The following is a 22,401-nucleotide window of genomic DNA, read 5'->3' on the forward strand; positions in this document are numbered from 1 at the left end:
TACACTAAGTTCTACCTTATGCATACTTGTCTCACAATCATTGGCTTAGCTCTAAAAATTACATTATCATATTCCTCCTACTTTCGGTTACTGCTATGTGGTCCGGGTTCCATCCTGTTTTCCTTATACTGTACTTTCTCAAAGTTGCTTATCTGCACAGAGCAAGGTCAGCATAACTTTCTTTTCTCCCTTGTCAGCATGACTCAGAATTTTCCCACCGCGGCCTAGTCTGGCTAACTTTCTCCAACACCCCCCCAAAAAAAAAAAAAAAACAACTCTGGAATTATTTCTACCCTGTTGTCACACGTAAATTCCATGACACATAATAATATACTTGCACTGCAGGAAGAGTCAGGATTAGTTTCGGCTGATATCCCCTCCTGATTTAAGGGACTTTTCTTCCAAAACAACACATTCATCTTAAATTCGAGGTTTCTGGTACGTGTGGTTTGAAGAAGCATCTGTGCCGCCAGGGCTCATAGCCTGCCAGAAACAAGACACAGGGTGCAAGTGCGAGTCCAAGCTGCTGCCAGCCAGGAAAGCGCAGCAGGGAGGATGGGAACATGCGGAGCCTTAGCCTTTGAGCATTAGCATGGAAAATGGCAAATAAACAAGGAGCAAACATCCCAAACAAATTCCTCTGAACTTTTTGCTACCAGCTGCAGGGGGAGCAGGATTTCCAGCAAACGCGGAGCTGGCTGGGAAAGAGGCAGAGCTGTTAGTGGGATATGGAGTGAGCTTTTCAGCTTGTCATTCAGATAAGTTATTTTCTTTTAAATTTTATAAATTAAGGAGGAGAAAAAAACCCCAGCCAAATCAGATCAGCACAGAAGCATCCTAGCAGCAGACAAATACAGCAGCAGGGCACTGGTGCTGTCACCTCTCCACACTCACCAGTCCCAACAGCTCTCCCACCTGGGGTGCACCAAGACCACCCGAGAGGTTTAGGCAAAGATCCAAAACAGAGTTGGCTCTGCAGCTGCAGCCTTCATACGCTATTTCAGAGCTGAAGCCGCTAATTTCTTGCGTGTCCTTGGCACCAGATAAGCCCAGATGTCTCCATCTAACCAGGTGTTGAGCTTGATGCTCTCCAGATGGCATCTCAATTGTTCTGCTCTAGAAAAGTATCAGTGCACAGCCACTTGACTATATTTAAAGCAGGGAAGTTCCTCTTTCAGTCCGAAACTACTGTTTTGCTCACACTGAGGCTGGGAGGTTCAGCAAGCATTTTTTTTCCTTACGATCTGCCAACTCACCCAGTTTGTCTAACCTTTGCTGCTCTGTCTCCCTTTCATTAAGGGAAGGTAGCACAAGATCATCCATTTTAACAACCCACCTCACTCTGTAATGGCTTGTGATTGATACCTTTTGATTTTCACAACGCTCGCCTGTGTTAGCCGCAAAGTGTCTAGTGCCACAGAGACGATGTGCGTGGAGGTGAGTGACAGTTGCTGGTCTCTCTTGAGATACAGGAGCCGCGTACATAGAGGATTGGTCTCTGGTGAATACTTGCCTGCTGACGTCCAACTGTTTTCAATTGACAAGGGTTTTCTTTCAGGGGATCTGAAGGCCTTTATAGGAGAAATAAGGCAGGTGTGTCTTGAGATGTGCTCAGGGACATTGGTCACTGTCCCTCCTCCTCCTCATACCTGCACATCCATGCACCCTCATGCTCTCTCCTGCTGCTGCCCGGGGACTTTGGGAGCCCATCAAACCAGCACCATGCTTCACCTCCCAGAGAGCTCAAAGGATGATAAAATTTCACAGGGGTGTTTAGCAGATATCAGAGCTAGAAAGAGGACAGATCTAAGGAATTTTGTCTCTTATGCTGCGCTCTCCATACAGGAATTTTTACATGGTGGTGGGATGATGGTGTGTGATACCACGTGAGAATAGTAAGAAAGTACCAGGGTTTTTCCAGGGGCAGGGGAAAAGGCTGACCCATAAGATTTTTTTTTTTTTTTTAAAGTGGAAGACAAGGAAAAAAAAGGCAAGGATTTTGATTCAAGGAAGAAGCACCGTGGAAACCCAGCCCCACGGAGTGCACAGCTGGGGCCAATAGCAAATTCCTCACTGAATTAAATGTACAAATCCCTGAGCACTCTGAGATGTACAACGGGATCCCCCAGGTGATGGTTGTTCCTTAGCTCCCTGTGAGATCCACTCCATGCCCCAAAGCGTAAGGAGAGAACTCACTTGCTATTTTATTTGAATGGTAAAACATAGGCACTGTTCTCATTTATAGTGACTGCTAAACATTTTTATCTGTCTGAACTGTACATTGCGGTAGTCGGCTCCATGGGTTCTTCTTTGCTTATCAGTATTGAAAGCATTGGCTTTTCTAAGTCTATATTTTGCCATTTCTATAGTTACCAGCACTGTACTATTTAGGTGCTTCTAGGCTAGAACCAAGTCCCCATGCTGTGGCCGCATGTTGTCATGGCAGGTACCAGGCTGGTGCCAGACCCGGTGCCGCCCCCCCGTGCTGAGCTCCAGCCAGGCCCCAACACATCAAGGGGGGAGCAGGACCACGGAGGAGCTGCACTCACAACCTGCATGGGGCATTTTGTTGCTGACAGTCCCTTTCTACTTCCTCCCAGCTCCCGCCACACCTCTGCCAGCATCTTTCTGCCCCTGCCCGCTGGGCTGTGCTGCCTGCTCCCCCTGCACTCCCCAGCACCCTTCGGTTACAGGATTTGCGCCTAAAGGAAAGGAAGAAAGCATTCGCCGTATCCAGCTTGTGGCTTACAACAAATACTTCTCTTCCCTCTCCAGCGAGGCTACCGAGTGGCTCCACTACCCGCCTGCATCTCCTAAGCCAGATATGGGTGGAGATGTGGTTTGGTCTGAAACACTCATGGTCCCACATGGCCAGAAAGACCCAAACCCCATGAATCATTCCCCAGGATCCATGCACATGCACCTCAACAAAACCCCGGTGGGCCACATGCTCCCACCCCACAGGGCACACACCTGCATTGTCCTCTGCTCGTCATAGACTCTAGGCTCAAGTGCATTTCTCACTGGACATCCCACGGCCTGTGCTTGCTTTCCTCAGGCTAATAGAATAGCTTTGAATCTAATTAAAACATGGAGTGATCTAGGCATGAAGCACGGCTCCAGCTGCTATTTCGGTCAAAAGACCATATGCTTCTCATTAAGTGCTGTAGGCACCCGTAAGATGACCCTTTTTGCTACATGCCACTCGAGATGGTCCAAAAGTTTGCAGGGTGTACGTTGTGTCACTGGTGCGGGTAATTTAAATAGCGCTTCTCTTAGCTAGGAGATAGGCACGCACAGGACCCCTGTGGTCAGATTGGCCAACTGTGCAATACGTGCGTTTAATTCCCTGCAAACAGAATGTCTCAGAGCTTCCTGGCAGGATATTACCAAAGCTGCGGCTCCCATGCAGCCCCGGGGACCCCATCCCTCCCAGGCTGGCCTTGTAACCACCCAGGGCAGGCCGTCTCCTTGCCCTTTCTTTGGGAGCAGGGCTGGGCGAGGAGGAGTGTGGCATTGCACTGGCTGCGCCCACACTCCCCATCACAGCTCAGCAGTCGGGGCAACTGTGATGCTCTGAGCATTTCCTCTGCCTTGAGCAGCCACAGCAGGCTATTCCAGGGCAGCATTTCCCTGCATACAATAGTCCCAGGCTCTGGTTGACTTTCGTGCCATCACCAGGCAAAGGCAGGTCAGGCATGTTTAATGAACTTCCCTGGTATCCACAGAGTAGACTTCTCTACATAATAGATCAATTTATTTTCACTGAGACTGAAAAGCCTTCATAGAAATTTTAAAGTCTTGGTGTATCAGATAAGATCTTTGTCTAGCCTGAGCTAAACATTCATGACATCCTCTTGCTGCAGAGGGTAACCGCAGTTCAGATCCAATTAATTTGGACATTTTCCTTCTAGAAATATTCCCAGACCTGCTCTTTTTTACCTCCTCTCTGCAAGGTTTTCGTAAGACTTCTCTTAGAATAAGCTTTGTTACAGGACTCATGAAATTCAGAATTTAAAACTATCTTGTGGGGATTCTTTCTTAGGGATTAATAATTCATCCAGAACAGTAAACAATCCTCATATGTGCTAACTTAGACAAGAAAGTACTACAGATGAGACACACTTCAAATTAGTACAAGAGAGATTCAAGGCATTCGTTTTAAAAACACACTCCGCAAAACCCCAGGGCTGTGCATTGCGAGCCTATGCTAAGGTTTCCTAGGGTTCTGGCTGCTACGTTTTTAAATAATTCAAAATTCTGTTTGTTTTTTTAAAGTGCCATAGTTTCCTATTTATATTCACAATACATACCTCTTGCAGTTTCATTATATATTTTCCACAGATTACAGTGAATAAAAGCTATAGCTGTCAAGGTTTAGAACTGAGGGAGATTCCTGAAAAACTACCTGTCACAACTGAAATCCTCGACTTCAGCTTCAACATGCTCCCTTCCCTCCAGAATTCAACCTTCTCTGAGCTGAAGTCTCTCTCTACTTGGACTTAACAAGGTATGGGAGAGCGTCCTCACTTTTGCACATCACGTTGGTCAAACCCCCTGCCCCTGCCCAGAGCTGGAGGCTTCTGGAGCACACCAGAGGAGCATCTCCCTGCCTTCACAGGGAAACCACCAGTAGCACTTGCAGACAACTGGTGAAGTATTTTGCTAAGCAGAGATTGATACGCTTGGGCAATATCTAGGCTTCTCCTCCAGTGACAATCATTTGCAGGACAGTGGGTGAAATATGCATTTTCCAAATATTACTGCTAAGACCAGCAAAGTCACTAGAGCAATTTTTATTCAGTTTTCTATAAAAATATTGTTCCCTAAAACCTAGGGAAAGACATTTTTGGTCCTTGTAAGTGCCCAACTTTTTCTATAGAAGAGATTTTCATTTTATTAAGCTGGACACTAAAAGACTCATGTCTCCCTGACTCCTCACACCCATCATTTCAGGGCAGGTTTTTCTGCTGTAATACAGCTTCTCACCAGGACCCTGTATTTAAATGTGAGCTTACAAATACCGGGCAAGCATCACTGGAAAAGAAAGACACTTTTATCCTGGTGAAGGCAACTGATCATGAGTTTTTTTCAGATATGAAGTACAGTTTGGGTTATCACATATACCAGGAGAGTTTTATGAGACAGGCCACTAATGCTGGTTTCTGTTGCTTTCTCAAGGTGTCAGATCAACTGGGTGTACGAAGGTGCCTTTCACAACAAGCAGCAGCTGAAGACAATTGTGCTGACTGGAAATCTGCTCATGTTTCTGTCTGACAGCATTTGCTGGCTCTCAGTCCCTGAAGCAGCTTGTCTTAACGCAGACAGGAATAACCAGTATGTCTTTTATTCCAATGACAAATCTGGACAGCTTGGATACCCTCATCTTGGGCAGCAACCACATCTCTTCGCTGCAGCTCCCTCCCAACTTTCCAACTCAAAACCTCAAATACCTTGACTTTCAAATGAACAACATAAGAGCAATCACAGCAGAAGATGTCAGCATTCTGCAGAAGACCAGCAATATAACTCTCATCTTTAAAGGCAACGATATTTTATACATTGAACCTGGAGCTTTCCAGTCCCATTTCTACAGTTTGGACTTTGGGGGCTGCACTGATATCCCTGGAGTCCTCGTGGGGATACAGAACCTCACAGCCCAGACCCTTTGGTTGGAAACATTTCATGGTGTGGAAAAGGAGCCCTACATAAGCCTGAATGTTTTACAAGGCCTCTGTAATATCTCTGTCAAGGATCTCTATCTGCAACTATGGCACTTCGGAAACCTAAATGCTGCCACATTTCAGTGCTTGACCAAGCTCCGAAAGCTGGACCTAACTCAAACCCACATCAGCGCACTGCCCCCCGGCATCAGCAGCATGAGCTCGCTAACAGAGTTAGTTCTCAACATGAACTCCTGCAAGCACCTCTGCAACATCAGCTCTGCTGCCTTCCCCTCCCTCACCCACCTCCACGTCAAGGGGAACTTGCAGATCCTGCAGCTGGTCTCTGGCTGTTTGGAGAAACTGGCAAAGCTTCAACATCTCGATTTAAGTCACAGTCACATTAAAAGCTTCGACTGCTGTAACAAAACGCTGAATGGTTTAAGCAGTCTTTGGTATCTGAATCTGAGCCACAACATAAAGCTCCACCTCCAAGACGTGCTCTTTAAGGAAGGTGCTAACCTGGAGCTGCTGGACCTAGCTTTCACTCCTCTTCATATCAATACTTCACAGGGTCCTTTCCGAAATTTGCATCTCTTGCAAGTGTTGAATCTTTCCTCCTCCCACATTAATACTAGCATTCAGCATCTCTTTCAAGGCCTGGAAAACCTCATGCTCTTGGACCTTAGTCAAAATAACTTTGAGTAAGGTGATCATGACAAAGGACAAACCATTCCAACAGCTATCCAATTTAGAGCTGCTAATTTTATCATCCTGTGAACTGACAGCAACAGACGGCCAAGCATTTCACAGCCTCAGGAAATTATGGCATGTTGATCTGAGCCACAACAAACTTACTCCATTCAGCACAGATGCATTTTCAAACCTCAAGAGCATCTATCTCAATTTTGCCCGCAACAGGATTCATATTGTACCACGTGACAAATTAGTGTCCCTAGCTGGCCACTGCATAATCAATTTAAGTTACAACCCTCTGGAATGCACCTGCTCCAATATTGGTTTAATCACCTGGTACAAGCAGAATCTGGATAAAATTGAAGACCCTGAAGGAACGAGATATTCTGAACCCAAATCGCTAGCTGGGGCTCAGCTGGCCACTGTCTCACTCTCCTGTGGGATCAACACAGCAGGAATCATTGAAGTTGTCCTGGCCATTTTATCTTGTGGTGCCATCTTCATTTGGGGTGCTCACTATTGCAAGCAAAATTACCAGCAAATCTAAGTTTATGATGGACATATAGAAAAGATGTACAGCAATTGTATTAAGATGAAAGACAACTTACTGTTGTTGTTTGTGACCTGTATTTCCTTAACTTTTGTAATACCCTTTTCATTTGCGTTATAATTTTTAGAAAAATAATAAAAAATTCTTATGAGAACTGGAAAAAATAAACTGTGACCTGAGCCTCAAACATGAATAACTTCTCTTATAGAGATACCGCAGTTCAACTCCATGCAGTGTCACAGCCACTAGGGCTAAGGCACCTGCAAAGGGAAGATCCAAGGGCTGAAATGCAAACCTTGTTCTCTTTAAAAAAAGAAAACCAAACCACCACCCCCCACAACAAAAAAAACACAACCCAACCCTCACTCTCTATCAAATGCACTTGAGAAACAATGTTGTTTAAGAGCTGGCAGTAGTGTACCCTGCTCAGCTAAAAAGAAAAAAAACCTGTGAAGGACAGGAGCAACATTCATAGTCACATAAGATCCACTCCTGCAGGGCTGACAGAAACAGCCTGTATCACCTCTCTAATTTCTTTAAAATATTTTTGATCCTTAGAAAGTTCCTAGCCATTGAACCTCTGTCTGTCCATCTCTCACTGCGGGGCAGGCCCTGCTCCTGGACTATTTACTAGACTTACATAGTAAGCAAGGACTAGCAACAATTTTGGCTTTAACCACAAAACCTGTAGATTTGGTCAAGAATCCGTGGATGCTTGGCACTATGCATGCTTGCACGGGGCAAAAAACCAACGCCAACAGCTAAGAGACTTTCCCAGGCCAGCTCGGAGTGGACTGTTTCCTCCAGCAGCAGCCCAGGAAAGAAAACTAGAGACTACAAAGGGGGTGGTGCAGTGGGGAGCAGCAATCTCGTCCCATGGGTGCTCCTGGTGCTGACACCTACTTCGCATCACTTCTGGTGTGTGTGTTCCTGGAGTGAAGTCAGAGTTGGGCCGTGCTCTTTGCTCCAACAGAATTTTCCAATGGAAAATTTATATATATTTATAATACACTACAACGTCCAGATCATATATTAAAATTTTTTGAAGTCCAAAGATTTAGTATTCTGGGATTACTTAGCAAGAATATAAATGGAAAGAGACAGTAGATTTATTTTTCTTTATAGAATTTGTTTACCCAGTCAAGCTTTGATCTGATGCAGTCCTTGGTTTCCAGTCAGACCTTTTATCTCTCATTTTTTAAAATAAAGCTGGGGAGCTGGCGCACAGAGAGAACAAGGGAATTGCCTGAAGTGAATGGTGCCCAACAGGATTGAACTCACCACCATCCTGGCTCCTGGGCTACAGATTTCACTGAAGTCATGGTACAAACCAAAACTGCAAAATAGAATTTGTCATCAGTATTTACACAGAGAAGAAACTTGAGCAGATCTTAGCTAACAATTCGCATTTCAGAGACTGGTAAGCACCTATCTTTATTTCAATTGGACAAACCAAAATTCAGAGCCAAGTTCTTCCCTCCTCAACTGTGCTTAAACAAGATACTATCAATAAGATGCAAGTCAATTTTTGAAAAAGGATTTTACTCTGAACAGGATGATTGAAGAGAGTCCAATTTCTAAATCTGTCGACTTACAAAAAAAATATCCTGATGTTGATGATGCATCTTTTAAGACCTTTCTCTCATTCACTAGTCTTGTCTGTACCCGGAAAAAAGACCAGGTGAGATCCTTTCCCAACCACTCACTATTACCATACCTGCTCATCTCGCAAATAAAATGGCAATTCTTCTCCCCCAGTAGCAGACGACATCCTTCTCCAGTGAATCTCTCAAACATCCTCTTGCACGTGTATCTAATTCACGCCTGCATTTTCAAGGCCTTGCTGTGTGTTAGACCTTACTTACATTGTTAGTCGTCTTACTCTGCAGCCTTCTCCACTCATCCTGATGCTCCCAATTCTTTGCAGGTTGAACTGTAACCTCTAGCATCACTTCCTACCCTCAGTTCATTCAAATCCATCCTTGGCAGACCGAGCTGGTCAGTGCTAATCAAATATTATACTATAGATTCGGTCACTGGAAAGAAAAATTGTTGCTAACCCAAGTCACGAACTGGGACATGCATCCATATACACTCTAGTATCTTCCTGTCCTGTGATTTATTCTTTCTGAGCTGCAAAGTACTCTCCAAATCCAAGCATGACATCCCTGCTAATTCTTGCCAACTACAGAAGAGGAAAATATGGGGCCTAAAGGAACACTGCAAACTGGGAGTTTAGTGCTGAAGAGGTGTCCTGGTTTCGGCTGGGATGGAGTTGATTTTCTTCCTATTAACTGGTATAGTGCTGTGTTTTGGATGTAGTATGAGAATAACGTTGATAACACACTGATGTTTTAGTTGTTGCTAAGTAATGTTTACGCTCGTCAAGGACTTTTCATCTTCCCGTGCCCTGCCAGGTGCGCGGGGGGCTGGGAGGGAGCATGGCCGGGACGGCTGGCCCAGCTGGCCAATGGGCTATTCCATACCATATGACGTCATGCTCAGCATATAAAGCTGGGGGAAGAAGGAGGAAGGGGGGGGACGTTTGGAGTGATGGCGTTTGTCTTCCCAAGTAACCGTTACGCGTGATGGAGCCCTGCTTTCCTGGAGATGGCTGAACCCCTGCCTGCCGATGGGAAGGAGTGAATGAATTCCTTGGTTTGCTTTGCTTGCGCACGTGGCTTTTGCTTTCCCTATTAAACTGTCCTTATCTCAACCCACGAGTTTTCTCACTTTTACCCTTCTGATTCTCTCCCCCATCCCATTGTGGGGGGAGTGAGCGAGCAGCTGCATGGTGCTCAGTGGCCGGCTGGGGTTAAACCATGACAAGAGGGGAGCTCACATTCCCCTTTCAGACCATGAAAGCATTCCCATCCCAGGTGAGCTGCAATCTCTTCTTACAATGGTAGAAGTGAGGATGACAGGCTATGCCAGATATGATACAGGTAACCTTTCTCTCCCGACTTCTCCTTCCTCAACACAAACCCCTTACACCACCCCTTTCCTCTGGCCCTGAACGCTATGGAGACGCACTCTGGGCATGCAGGTTTCTATGCCTCCCCAAGCAGAAGTGACTGCTGCTGTCCAAAGCCAGAGACAGCACAGCAGGCAGGGCAGTTAGATCCAGAGTCAATCCTCAACTCTAAGCCATTTCCTTTCCCTGAGCTGCCAGATCCTGCTCTCCCCTCCCCAACACAACCCCCTGCCAGTGCACCGATTTTGCAGACTGCCTGCCTTCTGCTGGGTTGCAGCAAGTTGGAAAGGTTGGGGGTGACCTGCAGCTTCCCCTCACCTATTGGTTTCAAAGAGAGAGCACAGCAGCAGAAGCGGTTCTGTAACACTGCTGCACTTGGTTTTGTACAGAGGAAAAAACACAGAGAAAACAATGTAATAGTAAAATGTGAACAAAAATAATCCCCCCAGGGCAGACAGTTCCTGGCACGTGCCAACCAGCTGTACAAAGCTCCTCTACCAGCTACTGGCAGTGGAACAGTAAAGACACGTGCATTTTATTAGACGCTGCTCCCCTGCAAGAGATGGAAAGATGAAAATCAGGGGAGCAATAGTCCTGCCCTGTTGCTCCTCCTGCCAAAAGGATTTTTCTTCACCAGAGGCCACTGGATACTAAGGTGCTCTGCTCCATCTCCCCTGGCTGGTTCACTGCATCTCTTTTATCTTCTATTATGAGAAAAAAAAGGAATAAAGGGAGATTTGATGACATTCAAGGGGTAGAGATTTCAAAACTGAAGAAAATGTTGCATGCACTTACACATGCTCTAGGAATTTGTTAAAGCTGAGAATTTAGCGTAAATAAAAAAAAAACAATAAAGATTGGGTATTTTGAGAAGGTACTAAAAAACATACTGACCTATTGTAATGAATGATGATACATTTTTGGAGGAGAGATTGAAATGTCACCTTATAGCCTACTGCCGTTGTTAGCTACCAGTCAGGATGTTGTCCATCATCACCCCGTGCCTCCCTACTGAACAACAGTGCAGTGGTTCCAGCCACTGCCTGAGATGAGATATTCAGCTATGCAGACCTCCTCCAGACTAGACTACATTTCCTCATGCAAAATCCTTGGCCAGCATGTGCCTTAAGGGGTGCGCTGAGTCGGCCCCGGAGAAAAAAATAACTGTCTGCTTCAGAGTACAGCAGAGATGTGCCTTAAGTTACAGGAGTGAAAGCAGTTCAAGGGAAAATGCTAACACCACAACGTTTCATGCTGAATTTTTATTTCAATGTTATGCAACTGCATAAGTATAAATAATTGTGTTAAATATACAACAATTACGACATCCATAAGGAATTTCTTAGAGAAAATAAGACCTGCAAACACTTTATTGCACAGACCCTAACATTTTTTTTTTTTTGTAAGCTGAGAAATCTACAGCAGGAAGTCTACAAAGGAACACATCAGATCTACAATCACATAAAGATTGACCAAGTAGCACACAGGTAGGAGGATCTCTAACAGCTCACTGATAAGGTAAACACCAACAAACAGGCACTACATAAACACAAGCTTAAGCACTGTTACACTTCCAAAATGCAAAAAACTTATTTGTCAGAAGTGATAATGAACTATACAAAATATACATAAAGGTATACTGTAAACAAATAGCTAGATGTGCTTTAAAGGAAACTAGGATAGTTTAAAAAATGCAGAAGACTGTAAACTACGAAATACCTCCCAGACAGAAATGTTATATCGAAAGGCATTAGCGTTCATTTGTAATAACTGCCAAAGCACAGATGAACTGTAAATGTCAAGACCATTTTCTCTTTAAAACTGCTCAAAAAATATTATCCATCGCTCACTAGCTCTTCCGTGAATGCATCAAAGGCAGTATGAATGTTCTAGTGCCACATGAAAAATCAGAAGGACTTTTTTATGATTTTATCTTTCCACGACAGGTTTGCTGTAATCCAACTCAACTAATCAGTGTAATAAAGCTTTTCCCAGAGGGAAATGAATTCTGCACACTGTCAGTTGTCATACAAACCTCCAAGTCAAGTTTACACTGTGCTTTTATGAACAATTTTCTAGCTTTCAAGACAGAAAGACAATCCGTATGCCCCGATGAAACAGGTAGGGGCCTAGCTCTAGTGTGGGTACATAGTATATGTAACAAATAAGCAAAACCACCATTCCATTGATCCCAATCATTTAAAAAAACACATCTGCAAGGGTATTTTGTAGTGCTCCTGTACATGTTTCAAATTTTACCTTTCATCCTTCAGAACAAACTAAATACCTCCACTCTAAAATGATCAAAGTCTACATGTTCCACAGTATACAAAATTTAAATAAGGCTTAGCAAAAGTAAAAAGACAGTCACATTCTAGCACCAAATAGCTCCAACAGGTTCCTTTGTTACAAAATGCTTCTTTTATAATTACAGTATTTACTTTCTCTGCATACAAATAAAAAGATTATGTTATGACATGTATGGAGCTACTCAATGCATTTAGAATTGAATGTGAAACCCAGAATTACTTGCTAAAAACAGCAAGTTAAGTCTACAACATAAGGCCCCAGCTATGTATTAAAATGTATCAGATGTCCTGAACTTTTTTGAAGATATGACACTGAAACTGCTTTTTATCCTTTTTACCTTGCTTGTCAAAATAGAAAAAAGCTACAGCTGTATGAAGCTAATTATGCAGACCTATATGCCATGATAATATGTATTCTCTAGATTCATTAAAAAACAGGGATGAACATAATAGTACTGCAAGTCACGTGCTTATACTTGTGCCTCACACTGTAAGGGCCTGAATTTAAAAAAGCTCAAGGAAACCAAGAGAAGATTGCAGCAGAAACTAAGCACATGGCGTGTGCTTCAGAGTCTCAGCCTTGTCTGAGGTGAAGGTCAAAGAACACACTCCCAATAAGACAAGACAAAAACCACCATTTCACCAGAGAACACGACTCTTCCTGGGATGCTGTGATAACCAAGTGGTCCTCCCTTAGCTTTAATTACACCTACTCTAAGAGACAGGCTTTGTGCAGTAGGGAGATGCAGTTAGATCTTGTGTTAGAGCTGGTGAAGCAGTCAGCCAGGTACAGTACTATCAAAATCTGATTATTAAAAATACATGTAAAAACTCACAATAAGTAACCATATTTATTCTTTCCTAGTATTTTTTTTAACCTCTAGCTAGGATTTTTAGTAAGTAAAAATGTGGCCTATTTTTGTCTTCCAGTCAGACCAATGCTTGTGCATGGCCATGCCAGGTCTGAGTTTTAGTAATTCCGTTTCATATTCAAGTATGGCAAATAAGTGGCAAAGCAACTATCTTAAAAAAGGGGAGTAAACAATGCAATCAGCAGCAAAGTATATATGCTACATTCAAACCCCAAACACATCACTAGGTATTTACAGAAGAAATCTTTTCTTCAACAGCTCTCAGCTGTAAATGTATTTTTGTACAAATACTATATGGTAACAGTTTTACCGGTTACAATTGGGAAGACATTTTGAAAAAAAAGTCCTCTCTCTATATACCCCTGTCCCCTTTCTTCAGCAACATGAAAGATTTGCCACACAAAGACACCACACAGTGCTGGTTTAAAGGCAGTCAAAATATATTGACATTGTTTTAGCTAGTCTCAAAGTCACATCTGCCAGGTCTTACAGTCAACAGGATTTTTTGTGAGGACTGCTCTGCAAAGCTTCCTTTCCTCGCCGCTGCTGAGCTGAGTCTTTGTCATTAGAAAGTGCGTTAGGGCAGTCAGGTGTGGTTGCTGACCTAGGTAAATCTTTACCTACATTCTGTTTTCTTGAAGCAGACTGTTGAGTCTGAACTGCATCTTTTCCCTTTACATCCACAGTGTTAACAAAAAAAGACTTTTCTTGATTTCCAGGTTTCCCCCCAAGGTTTGAAGCAGGGTGGTGGGCTTCTACTACAACAGCAGCACTGTGAAAGGTCATCAGTGAAACACTTCTAGTCATTTCTGCCTTACCACTCCCTACAGAAGAGGTGCTTTTCTTATTTAGTTCCTTGCAGCTGCTTGCAGGAAGCTCAGGTGAGCCTGCTTTAACCTTTGCTGAAGATGCATCACTCTTCCCTGAAGGCAAAACAGATACTTCTTGTCTACATTCAGAGAAATTGGCTGAACAAGTCAGCGGCTTTCCTGGTGGTGCAGCCACGTGACAAGAACTCTGCCCACTGGCAGCCAACAAATGTTTTATTGCAATCTGCTTGTTTGCATCTTCTGACTGTTTTTGATTAACTTGTCCTTTCCCTTTTGAATCTTGAGAGCTTTTGCTACTTGCAGTCGCTTTTTCTGCTCCTTTCCCTCTGACATCACAGTTTGCAAGACAAAGGGTAGGCTCTGCTTTCCCACTGTCATATTGAACATAAAGTGCATCAGTGCATATTTTTCCTTCGGGTCTTTTGTCTGCAGCGATCATCTGGTTACTAGGGCTTCTGTCTGCCTGTTTGCTCAGCAAGAGAGAGTCTTTCACAGTGGAAAACTTTAGAGACATAGTTTGTTTTTCACTGAGGTGAAGTTGCTTTTGATCAGCAGATTCCCCAAAGCCCGCTGGTTCTTGCCTTTGCGTTTGCTTAGAACTCTCTGGGCCCGCTGGTACCGGGCCAACAGCAGAGGATTTAGGTTTGGTGTCAGGAGTGATGCTGCTCATTTGGAGGGTGGCTACTGAGCCATGCTCCAAACTCACGGGCCTTTCAGCCTGCGCATGTTCATTGTTCATTTTTCTCAAAGAGCCTGAAACAAAAGAAAGGGGATCTGGTACATTTTTACTGGCATGTTTCCCATCTTTCCAGGAGCTGGCAGACACCTGAATAATAGTTTCTTTTTCTTTTACGGTTGGAGTGCATGGTTTTTGTGAAAATGTCTGTTTATCCAAGTGCTTAGACTTAGAGGAACTCGTATCAGAGACAGGCCTGAGTTTATTACTGCTGCTTTCCACATAGGTGGCAGCAGGCTTCACGTGTTCTTGAATACCTATGTGAACATCTACAGCACAGTTTCTGCTTACAGTCTCTCTCACAGCAGGGGAGCCTGAAGCGTTAAGTTGCTGCTGAGGAACTTGGCTGGACTGCTCTCTCTTGGTAGCTTGAAGCCTTATGTCAGTGAGCTGTTTCTGATCTTTCTTTCCTAAATCTTTGGTGTTGTCCTGCACAGAGGAAACCGGTGCAGACTTCTCATTTTCAGGATCACAATCTATTGAGGATTGCATGGGCTGTTTGGATGGAAGAACTTCACTCTTTGGCTCTGCAATAACTTTCTTAGACTCACTGAGAACTTTCTGCTTGGTTATGTCCCTTTCCACAAAACGACTAGCAACACTGGTGTTACCTTTGCCTAGCTGTTTCAGTGAATCTCTGCCATCCATAGGTTGTGCCTTGGGGCCAGCTGCCTGCATTTTTCCTTGCATCTGAGGTGGAATGGCAAAATCAGCAGAATTTTTTTCATTGCTTTTGGAGTAGCTTGTTGTCAGGATGTCTGAGACAGATACCTTCAAAGATGACTCCCTGATCACCTCCACCTTTGCAGGGACAGGCTCACAATTTCTCTGGGCTACTGGCTGTTTGGCAGGCAACTCCTTTTGTATTTGCTTCTCTTTTCTGACAGCTTTTTCAGGAGTGCTTTGGACAGTAGAAAGTTTGAAGTATGTTTGGGTAGTTTTAACACTCTGAATAACACAAGACTTTGCTTCCATTGAATTGTCCTTCTGTTTTGAAGGGGAGGTGTCTTTATTTTGAACAGCTTCAATAACAGAACTATTGCCTTTAGCAGCTGGACTAGAAACCTTTTTCTCTGTCACTACTTCTGCAGCCACAGGGATGACTGGTGGATTTGGAGAATTCTTGCTTGTTTGCAGAACCTGAGGCTCTGATACGTTGACTTTGCTAGATTTTGAATAGCTTAACGACTGCTCTTTCTGACAGGCCAGCTCTGCCTTTCCACCACTCCCTTGTGGTGTTGGGGGTTTAGGAGATCCCCCATCACCGCTGGTGCTCTGTCCTTCTGGCAGCACACACAAAGGCAATTCAGTCTTCGAAGCCTGTGGCCCAGAAAGTAAGGCAATGTCTAGTGTGCCTTCTATTGGCTTCAAACAGGAAACAGACCTCCCATCAAGTTTATATTCTGATGGACTTTTTCTGACAGGAGACTCGGTGGAAATAAGGGCTGATTTTTCTACACCCATTTCTGCTCGGCCATTCAAGGTCTTGAGAGGAACAAAAGAAACCGAGTTAATCTGAGCAGCATGTGCACTGCTGATAAACACTCTACCATCGGCAACTGCTGTGGAGTCCTGCTGTATGTTTATGGGTCTGCCTGTATTAAGTTGAAGGCATTCATGAACATTTGATGTCAGTTTGGGTTTTAGCACTGGACAGACGTTGTCATCTTTTTCTTCAAAGGACATTTTCTTTCTAAGATAATCAATATTTGCAAGTTTACCATCTAATCTTTCAAATTTGACAAATTCTTTCGTTGGTACACTTTTATCTGTGTTTTCTCCCTTTCCATTTAACATCCTGTCAGAGGACTGAGGTAGCACATCTTGCAGTGTACATGGAGGAGAAATTCTTTTGAAGTCATAAGAAATATGACTGAGTTCGTTAAGAGGAGGCGCATGACACATCTGTGCATCTAAAGCAATACAATCATTTGATCTCAAGCTTGCATTCTTTTGAAGGGTGTCTTTGAGTATGCCACCAGCTGACTGGGTCTCCAAAGCAACAATTTTTGTTTCAAACTGATTTGATCTTTCTAATACCTTCTGGAATGCTTTTCTGTCTCTTTCTTCCAATCTTATGGTATTGGGATTTTCTGGTTCACTGCTAGGTTCATGTATAACAGCATTTGCTTTTTCAGCAAAATCTTGCTTTTTCATAACTATCTTGACCTTCAGCTTCTCTCTGTCTAGCTCATCAATGGATTCTTGCCTACCTAATTTTCGGGAGATGGGCTGTTTCAAGCAGCCCTGCTCTGCGGGCCTGACTCGTGTGAGCAATGGCACATCACATACATTCTCCTCCAAGCTCTGAAGAGTTACTTCCCTTTGGGACAATTCTCTATTCACATCTTCCTGGGTCACTTCCAGACTGTGTTTTCGTGAACATAAGTGTTTCTTATCACTGCCATAAGAGGGTGCAAGTTTCTCTTCAGATTGGACTCTCTTTAACAGTGGAGATCTTGGTGGCTCTGCACTCTTTGTCCTAACAATATGCCTTACAATAGTTGGAGGGGAGTGCATTTTGCTAGGAAAAGACTGAACTACTTTTGTATTTCCAATTGAATGTCCTAGCAATGGTGATGGAGATCGCTGAGGGGATGTCGGCTGGGGTGTTGGAGAAGGTGTCCGTGCCAGAGGAGAGAGAGGAATGCTGCCAGCCGATTTGCGTCTTCCAGATCTGTATCTTTGCCCACCAAGCTTTGGACCCAAGCCATGAAGAGTGCTGGGTCTTATGTGTCCTGAACCAGCTGGAGAATTGGGAGCACTTGAACTAGGGGAGCTACTCTGGGAAGAATTAGCACCTAAACAAACAAACAAAACAAACATAAGATTAGGAAGGTTTTTTGAATCTTGTCTAAATGCTCAGTGAGAGGTAGCGCTTGCACTGACCCAAAAAGGCATAAGTGCTGTCTGCTGCCACAATGTTCCAAAATTTGGAAGGTTTCGAGTGACTGGGCTGTAAAACCCGCATCATAGAATCATAGAACAGAATCATAGAATAGTTTGGGTTGGAAGGCACCTCCAAAGAACATCTAGTCCAACCCCCCCTGCAATGAGCAGGGACATCTTCAACTAGATCAGGTTGCTCAGAGCCCCGTCCAACCTGACCTTGAATGTTCCCAGGGATGGGGCATCTACCACCTCTCTGGGCAACCTGTTCCAGTGTTTCACCACCCTCACAGTAAAGAATTGCTTCCTTCTATCTAGTCTGAATCTACCCTCTTTTAGTTTAAAACCATTCCCCCTTGTCCTATTGCTACAGGCCCTGATAAAATGTTTGTCCCCATCTTTCTTATAAGCCCCCTTTAAGTACTGAAAGGCCGCAATAAGGTCTCCCTGGAGCCTTCTCTTCTCCAGGCTGAACAACCCCAACTCTCTCAGCCTTTCTTCATAGGAGAGGCGTTCCATCCCCCTGATCATTTTCGTGGCCCTCCTCTGGACCCACACCAACAGGTCCATGTCTTTCTTGTGCTGAGGACTCCAGAGCTGGACGCAGTACTCCAGGTGGGGTCTCACCATAGCAGAGCAGAGGGGCAGAATCACCTCCCTCGACCTGCTGGCCATGCTTCTTTTAATGCAGCCCAGGATATGGTTGGCCTTCTGGTTTGTGAGCACACATTGCTGGCTCATGTCCAGCTTTTCATCCACCAGTACCCCCAAGTCCTTCTTGGCAGGGCTGCTCTCAATCCCTTCATCCCCCAGCCTGTATTGATACTGGGGGTTGCCCTGACCCAGGTGCAGGACCTTGCACTTGGCCTTGTTGAACCTCATGAGGTTCACACAGGCCCACTTCTCGAGCTTGTCCAGGTCCCCCTGGATGGCATCCCATCCCTCAGGCATGTCAACCGCACCACTCAGCTTGGTGTCATCTGCAAACTTACTGAGGGTGCACTTGATCCCACTGTCTATGTCATTGATGAAGATATTAAACAGTACCGGTCCCAATACAGACCCCTGAGGGACACCACTCGTCACCGATCTCCATCTGGACATTGAGCTGTTGACCACTACCCTCTGGATGCGACCATCCAACCAATTCCTCACCCACCACCAAACAGTCCACCCATCAAATCCATACCTCTCCAGTTTAGAGAGAAGGATGTTGTGGGGGACCGTGTCAAAGGCCTTACAGAGGCCCAGATAGATGACATCTGTAGCCCTTCCCATGTCCACTGATGTAGTCACTCCATCATAGAAGGCCACTAGGTTGGTCAGGCAGGACTTGCCCTTGGTGAAGCCATGCTGGCTGTCTCGAGTCACCTCCCTGTCCTCCATGTGCCTCAGCATAGCTTCCAGGAGGATCTGTTCCATGATCTTCCCAGGCACAGAGCTGAGGCTGACAGGTCAGTAGTTCCCAGGATCCTCCTTTCTACCCTTTTTAAAAATGGGTGCAATGTTTCCCTTTTTCCAGTCGCCGGGGACTTCACCTGACTGCCGTGACTTTTCAAATATCATGGAGAGTGGCTTGGCAACTACATCAGCCAATTCCCTCAGGACTCTGGGATGCATCTCATCAGGTCCCATCGTTCCAATTATGTTGCTATTTCTCCCTTTCCCTCTCTGTTCCTTCATCCCCTCTAAGTTATCAGTTCCTTCTGTTTAAATAGAATAGCTAATGCTTTCTGCCACACTTCAAAGCAATGATCAAGGCTTTCCAAATAATTTATTTTGGCAAGGGATTGTACAACAGCAGTCACTTTTAGTAACACACTAAAATCATGACAGAAGTAAAATAGGAAAAAGGGGCAGGTGAAGCACTTTTAGGAATCAGAAAGATGCATATTTCAGCACCCAGCCAATGTTTTCAACAATAAATCTGTGTTCATGAGAGCCCATGCTAGTTCCGTTACATAGAACTTTTTCTTCAGTTTCATTCTTTTATCAATCAGCCTCTCCTAGGCAAGATTCTACCTTCTACTCTAAACCTGGATTGCTTATTACTCAACTTATAGCCATTGGACTTGGATTTAAACTCTGGGACAAACCTAGCAGACATTTCCCTTTTAGGTGCTTCTGTATCATGAAAACACCTTTGATTTTGCATCAGGAATCTTTTTCCCTTTTCCAGACAGAAACCAGCTGCTCAATGATTATGCTTGTCAGAGCTGACTACTCTCAGCAGAGTGTAACAGATCTGTTACTCACAAGAAGTACAATACACTTCAATTTCAAGTCCTTTTCCTCTCCCCTCCACTCCTTCGCACTCACCAGATGGAAAATCAGGAGTGGACCGGTAGCTTGGGGTACGTGATCTGGGAGACAAGCTGTGGGTTGGAGACCCAGGCAAGCTCTCCCCTGATGAAAGTGATCGGTTCAGGCAGGAGAAACTTCTGCTGGTATGAAGAAGAGGAGAGGGTTGCTTGGCCAGCTTTTTAAAGAGAGATCTCCTCCTAGTGTGAGAAGAGCACAGCATTAATCAGAAGCTAAGATGCACAAAAGATACTATTACCACAGGCAAAGCTCTTGTGGCTGACATTGCTTCACTCTCCCATTACCCTCAGAAAAGCAAATATTAAATCTATGTTTACATGAAAGCAAACCACACTGCAGAGTATGAAGTCTAGAAAATATACTGATTTGCTAATAGGTAGGATAGATATTGTAACTAAATCTATTTGTAATAAAACTTATTCACTATATTTCAGAGGAACTGTTAGCTCCTTATGAGTATAAATCTTCATTTTCTTAATTTAAGAGCCGATCAAACCTGAAAGAATATCTGTACAGTACTAGCAATTTATTTACAAAATGCACACAAACTTATCACTAGAAAGTTTAATTAAACAAGTACAAAAAGATATACTGAAACCAAATTAAGATGCAAACTCAGTTATTCACTTTCTTCCCTATATCTGTGTGTGTGCCATGCAAAATTTTTAAGGGGTATTTTAACAGATCTAGTTTAGGCAAAACAGGATTGAAAGAATGTGTTACAACCATAGGATCTCATAGAAGAAGGTAAAAAGAGGTGTAGAAGGCAAGAGAGAGAATTGTATTAACTTAATTTTAAAAATGAATTGTTATGTATACACACACACACAAGGAAACACGTTTGCCATAAAACAAAAGGATTACTCACCTCTCAAAACTCTCTTTCTTCTTGTTTTTTTTACTGTGCCTGACCATTCGGCTCCTGTAGCTGTTTTTCCTGGCAGGTCCTGTCTTGATGGAAGTGTTTTCAAAAGGGATTGCCGTTATCGACACTTTGTTACCACTCTGCCAAAATGAAGGAGGAACCTTTAGGCGTGAGTAATACAAGACCACTTTGCTTTAAACTGAAGTTACAGTACACACGCAAATGCAATGAGACAGAACTCCAGCATCAAAGTAAGAGCTGGCAGTGTAGGGAACCCTATGCAGATGTTGCCAGGCTAATTTATGTCAGATAAACGATGATTGGAAAATTCTCAAACTGCTGTCAAATTTCCTAAACTTCTTCCATTCCAAGAACCAGCTTCAGGACAAGCAGAAATTCCAATAATTGTAGCTAGACAGGAGACCAAGACCGCAATTTTCAAGACGAAAATTTCTATAGAAACATCTTATTTTCCCACAAAGAACAGCTGTCACCGTGCAGTGGTCCATTCACTGACCAGTCACGTCTCAGGATACAGACTGTTACAATGATGAAACGGAGGAGAAAACTTAATCTTCATTATCAGTCCCAAGCAATCCTTTTATTTGTTCAAAAGAGATAACAAATATAATTAAGTTAAGCTTTTTAGGACTGTTTGCATGAACAGATGACAGCTGCTCAATAAACAAAACCAACTGGAAATAAATATCTTATGTTTTAAAAATCCATACCTCCTGCCCAGCACTGTATAGTACTACAGTGAACTTCTTTTCAAAGGAATTCCAATAACCCAAATTAATTTATGATACATCACATTTGGATAAACAACAATCTCTCGTGTTGAGTTTACTCTTGTAAGTAGTGTGCAGGGCTGTCATGTTTCTCTTTTTCTGTAGTTTTTCTGTATCTGATGCAGAAAACAACTGCACACCCAACTGCCTAAAATTACCAAATTTTCTCTTATACATTTCTTGCAAAACTGGAAAACTTGGAAATTCCTCTTGGTTTCAGAGAAGGGAAATAAAGACTTAAGGAACAGTGTATTTTGCATCTTTCCTCAGCTCTTTACATTTCCCAATACTTCATTGCATTCCAATCTTCTTTTATAACTGACTACTCCCTTTGACAGGCAAAGCTCTGCACGTAACACCATGAAATTGTTAATAATATAGGAAGCAAATATACAGCTGTCTAAAATAATTCTGACCTATTTTAGTCTATGCTGCAAAGTTTACAGAAAAACTGCAATATGAGGAGCTACAGTGAATAGCTAAGACACTACCATTCATTAAAAAAAGTTGGGGTTTTTTGTTTGTTTGTTTGTTTAAGAAAAAATGTATGCATAATTTTCTAATAGGATAGACCTCAGAAAACTCCACATGTCAGGAGCAGAGGGTACCGGTCACACCGCAAGAGAAAAAATGTGAGAGATTATTCATAAAAGTCCAACTGCAGGATCAGAACTTCATTAAGCAAAGAAGCTTTGTGGGACATGCCTGGCTATATATGAGACAAAAACCTTTTGGGCCTTAAGATTATGAAAGGCAAGTTTCTGTACAGTAGGAAATAAAATATTTCATATTCTTTGTTTCCACTTTTCCTCATTGATTTCACTTTAAAAGGAGAAAATGAGAAGTAGCATCATCATCAAAAGCTTTAATTACCTGATGAAGATAGGGGAATTCAAGAAAGTGC

General features: G+C 43.5%; 1 protein-coding gene, 1 long non-coding RNA gene and 1 pseudogene across 2 annotated transcripts in view; 1 reads left to right on the forward strand and 2 right to left on the reverse strand.

Moving 5' to 3' along the window:
- LOC142074985 (CD180 antigen-like) overlaps window positions 1-6,906 on the forward strand; it is a 28,733-nt pseudogene extending 21,827 nt beyond the window's left edge.
- Window positions 1-22,401, reverse strand: part of LOC142074891 (uncharacterized) — a 350,231-nt gene that overhangs the window by 31,830 nt on the left and 296,000 nt on the right. The window lies entirely within an intron of this gene.
- LOC142074986 (microtubule-associated serine/threonine-protein kinase 4-like) overlaps window positions 13,416-22,401 on the reverse strand; it is a 180,862-nt gene continuing 171,876 nt past the window's right edge. Inside the window, exons 24-26 of the mRNA XM_075135984.1 lie at window positions 20,710-20,846; window positions 19,839-20,020; window positions 13,416-17,431 (exon numbers count right to left, since the gene is read on the reverse strand). Coding sequence (XP_074992085.1) covers window positions 13,557-17,431; window positions 19,839-20,020; window positions 20,710-20,846 — 4,194 coding nt within the window. The 3' untranslated portion in view covers window positions 13,416-13,556. The remainder of the gene's footprint in view (window positions 17,432-19,838; window positions 20,021-20,709; window positions 20,847-22,401) is intronic.

The sequence above is a fragment of the Calonectris borealis genome, chromosome W, assembly GCF_964195595.1.
Source record: "Calonectris borealis chromosome W, bCalBor7.hap1.2, whole genome shotgun sequence".
Taxonomy (NCBI): Eukaryota; Metazoa; Chordata; class Aves; order Procellariiformes; family Procellariidae; genus Calonectris; species Calonectris borealis.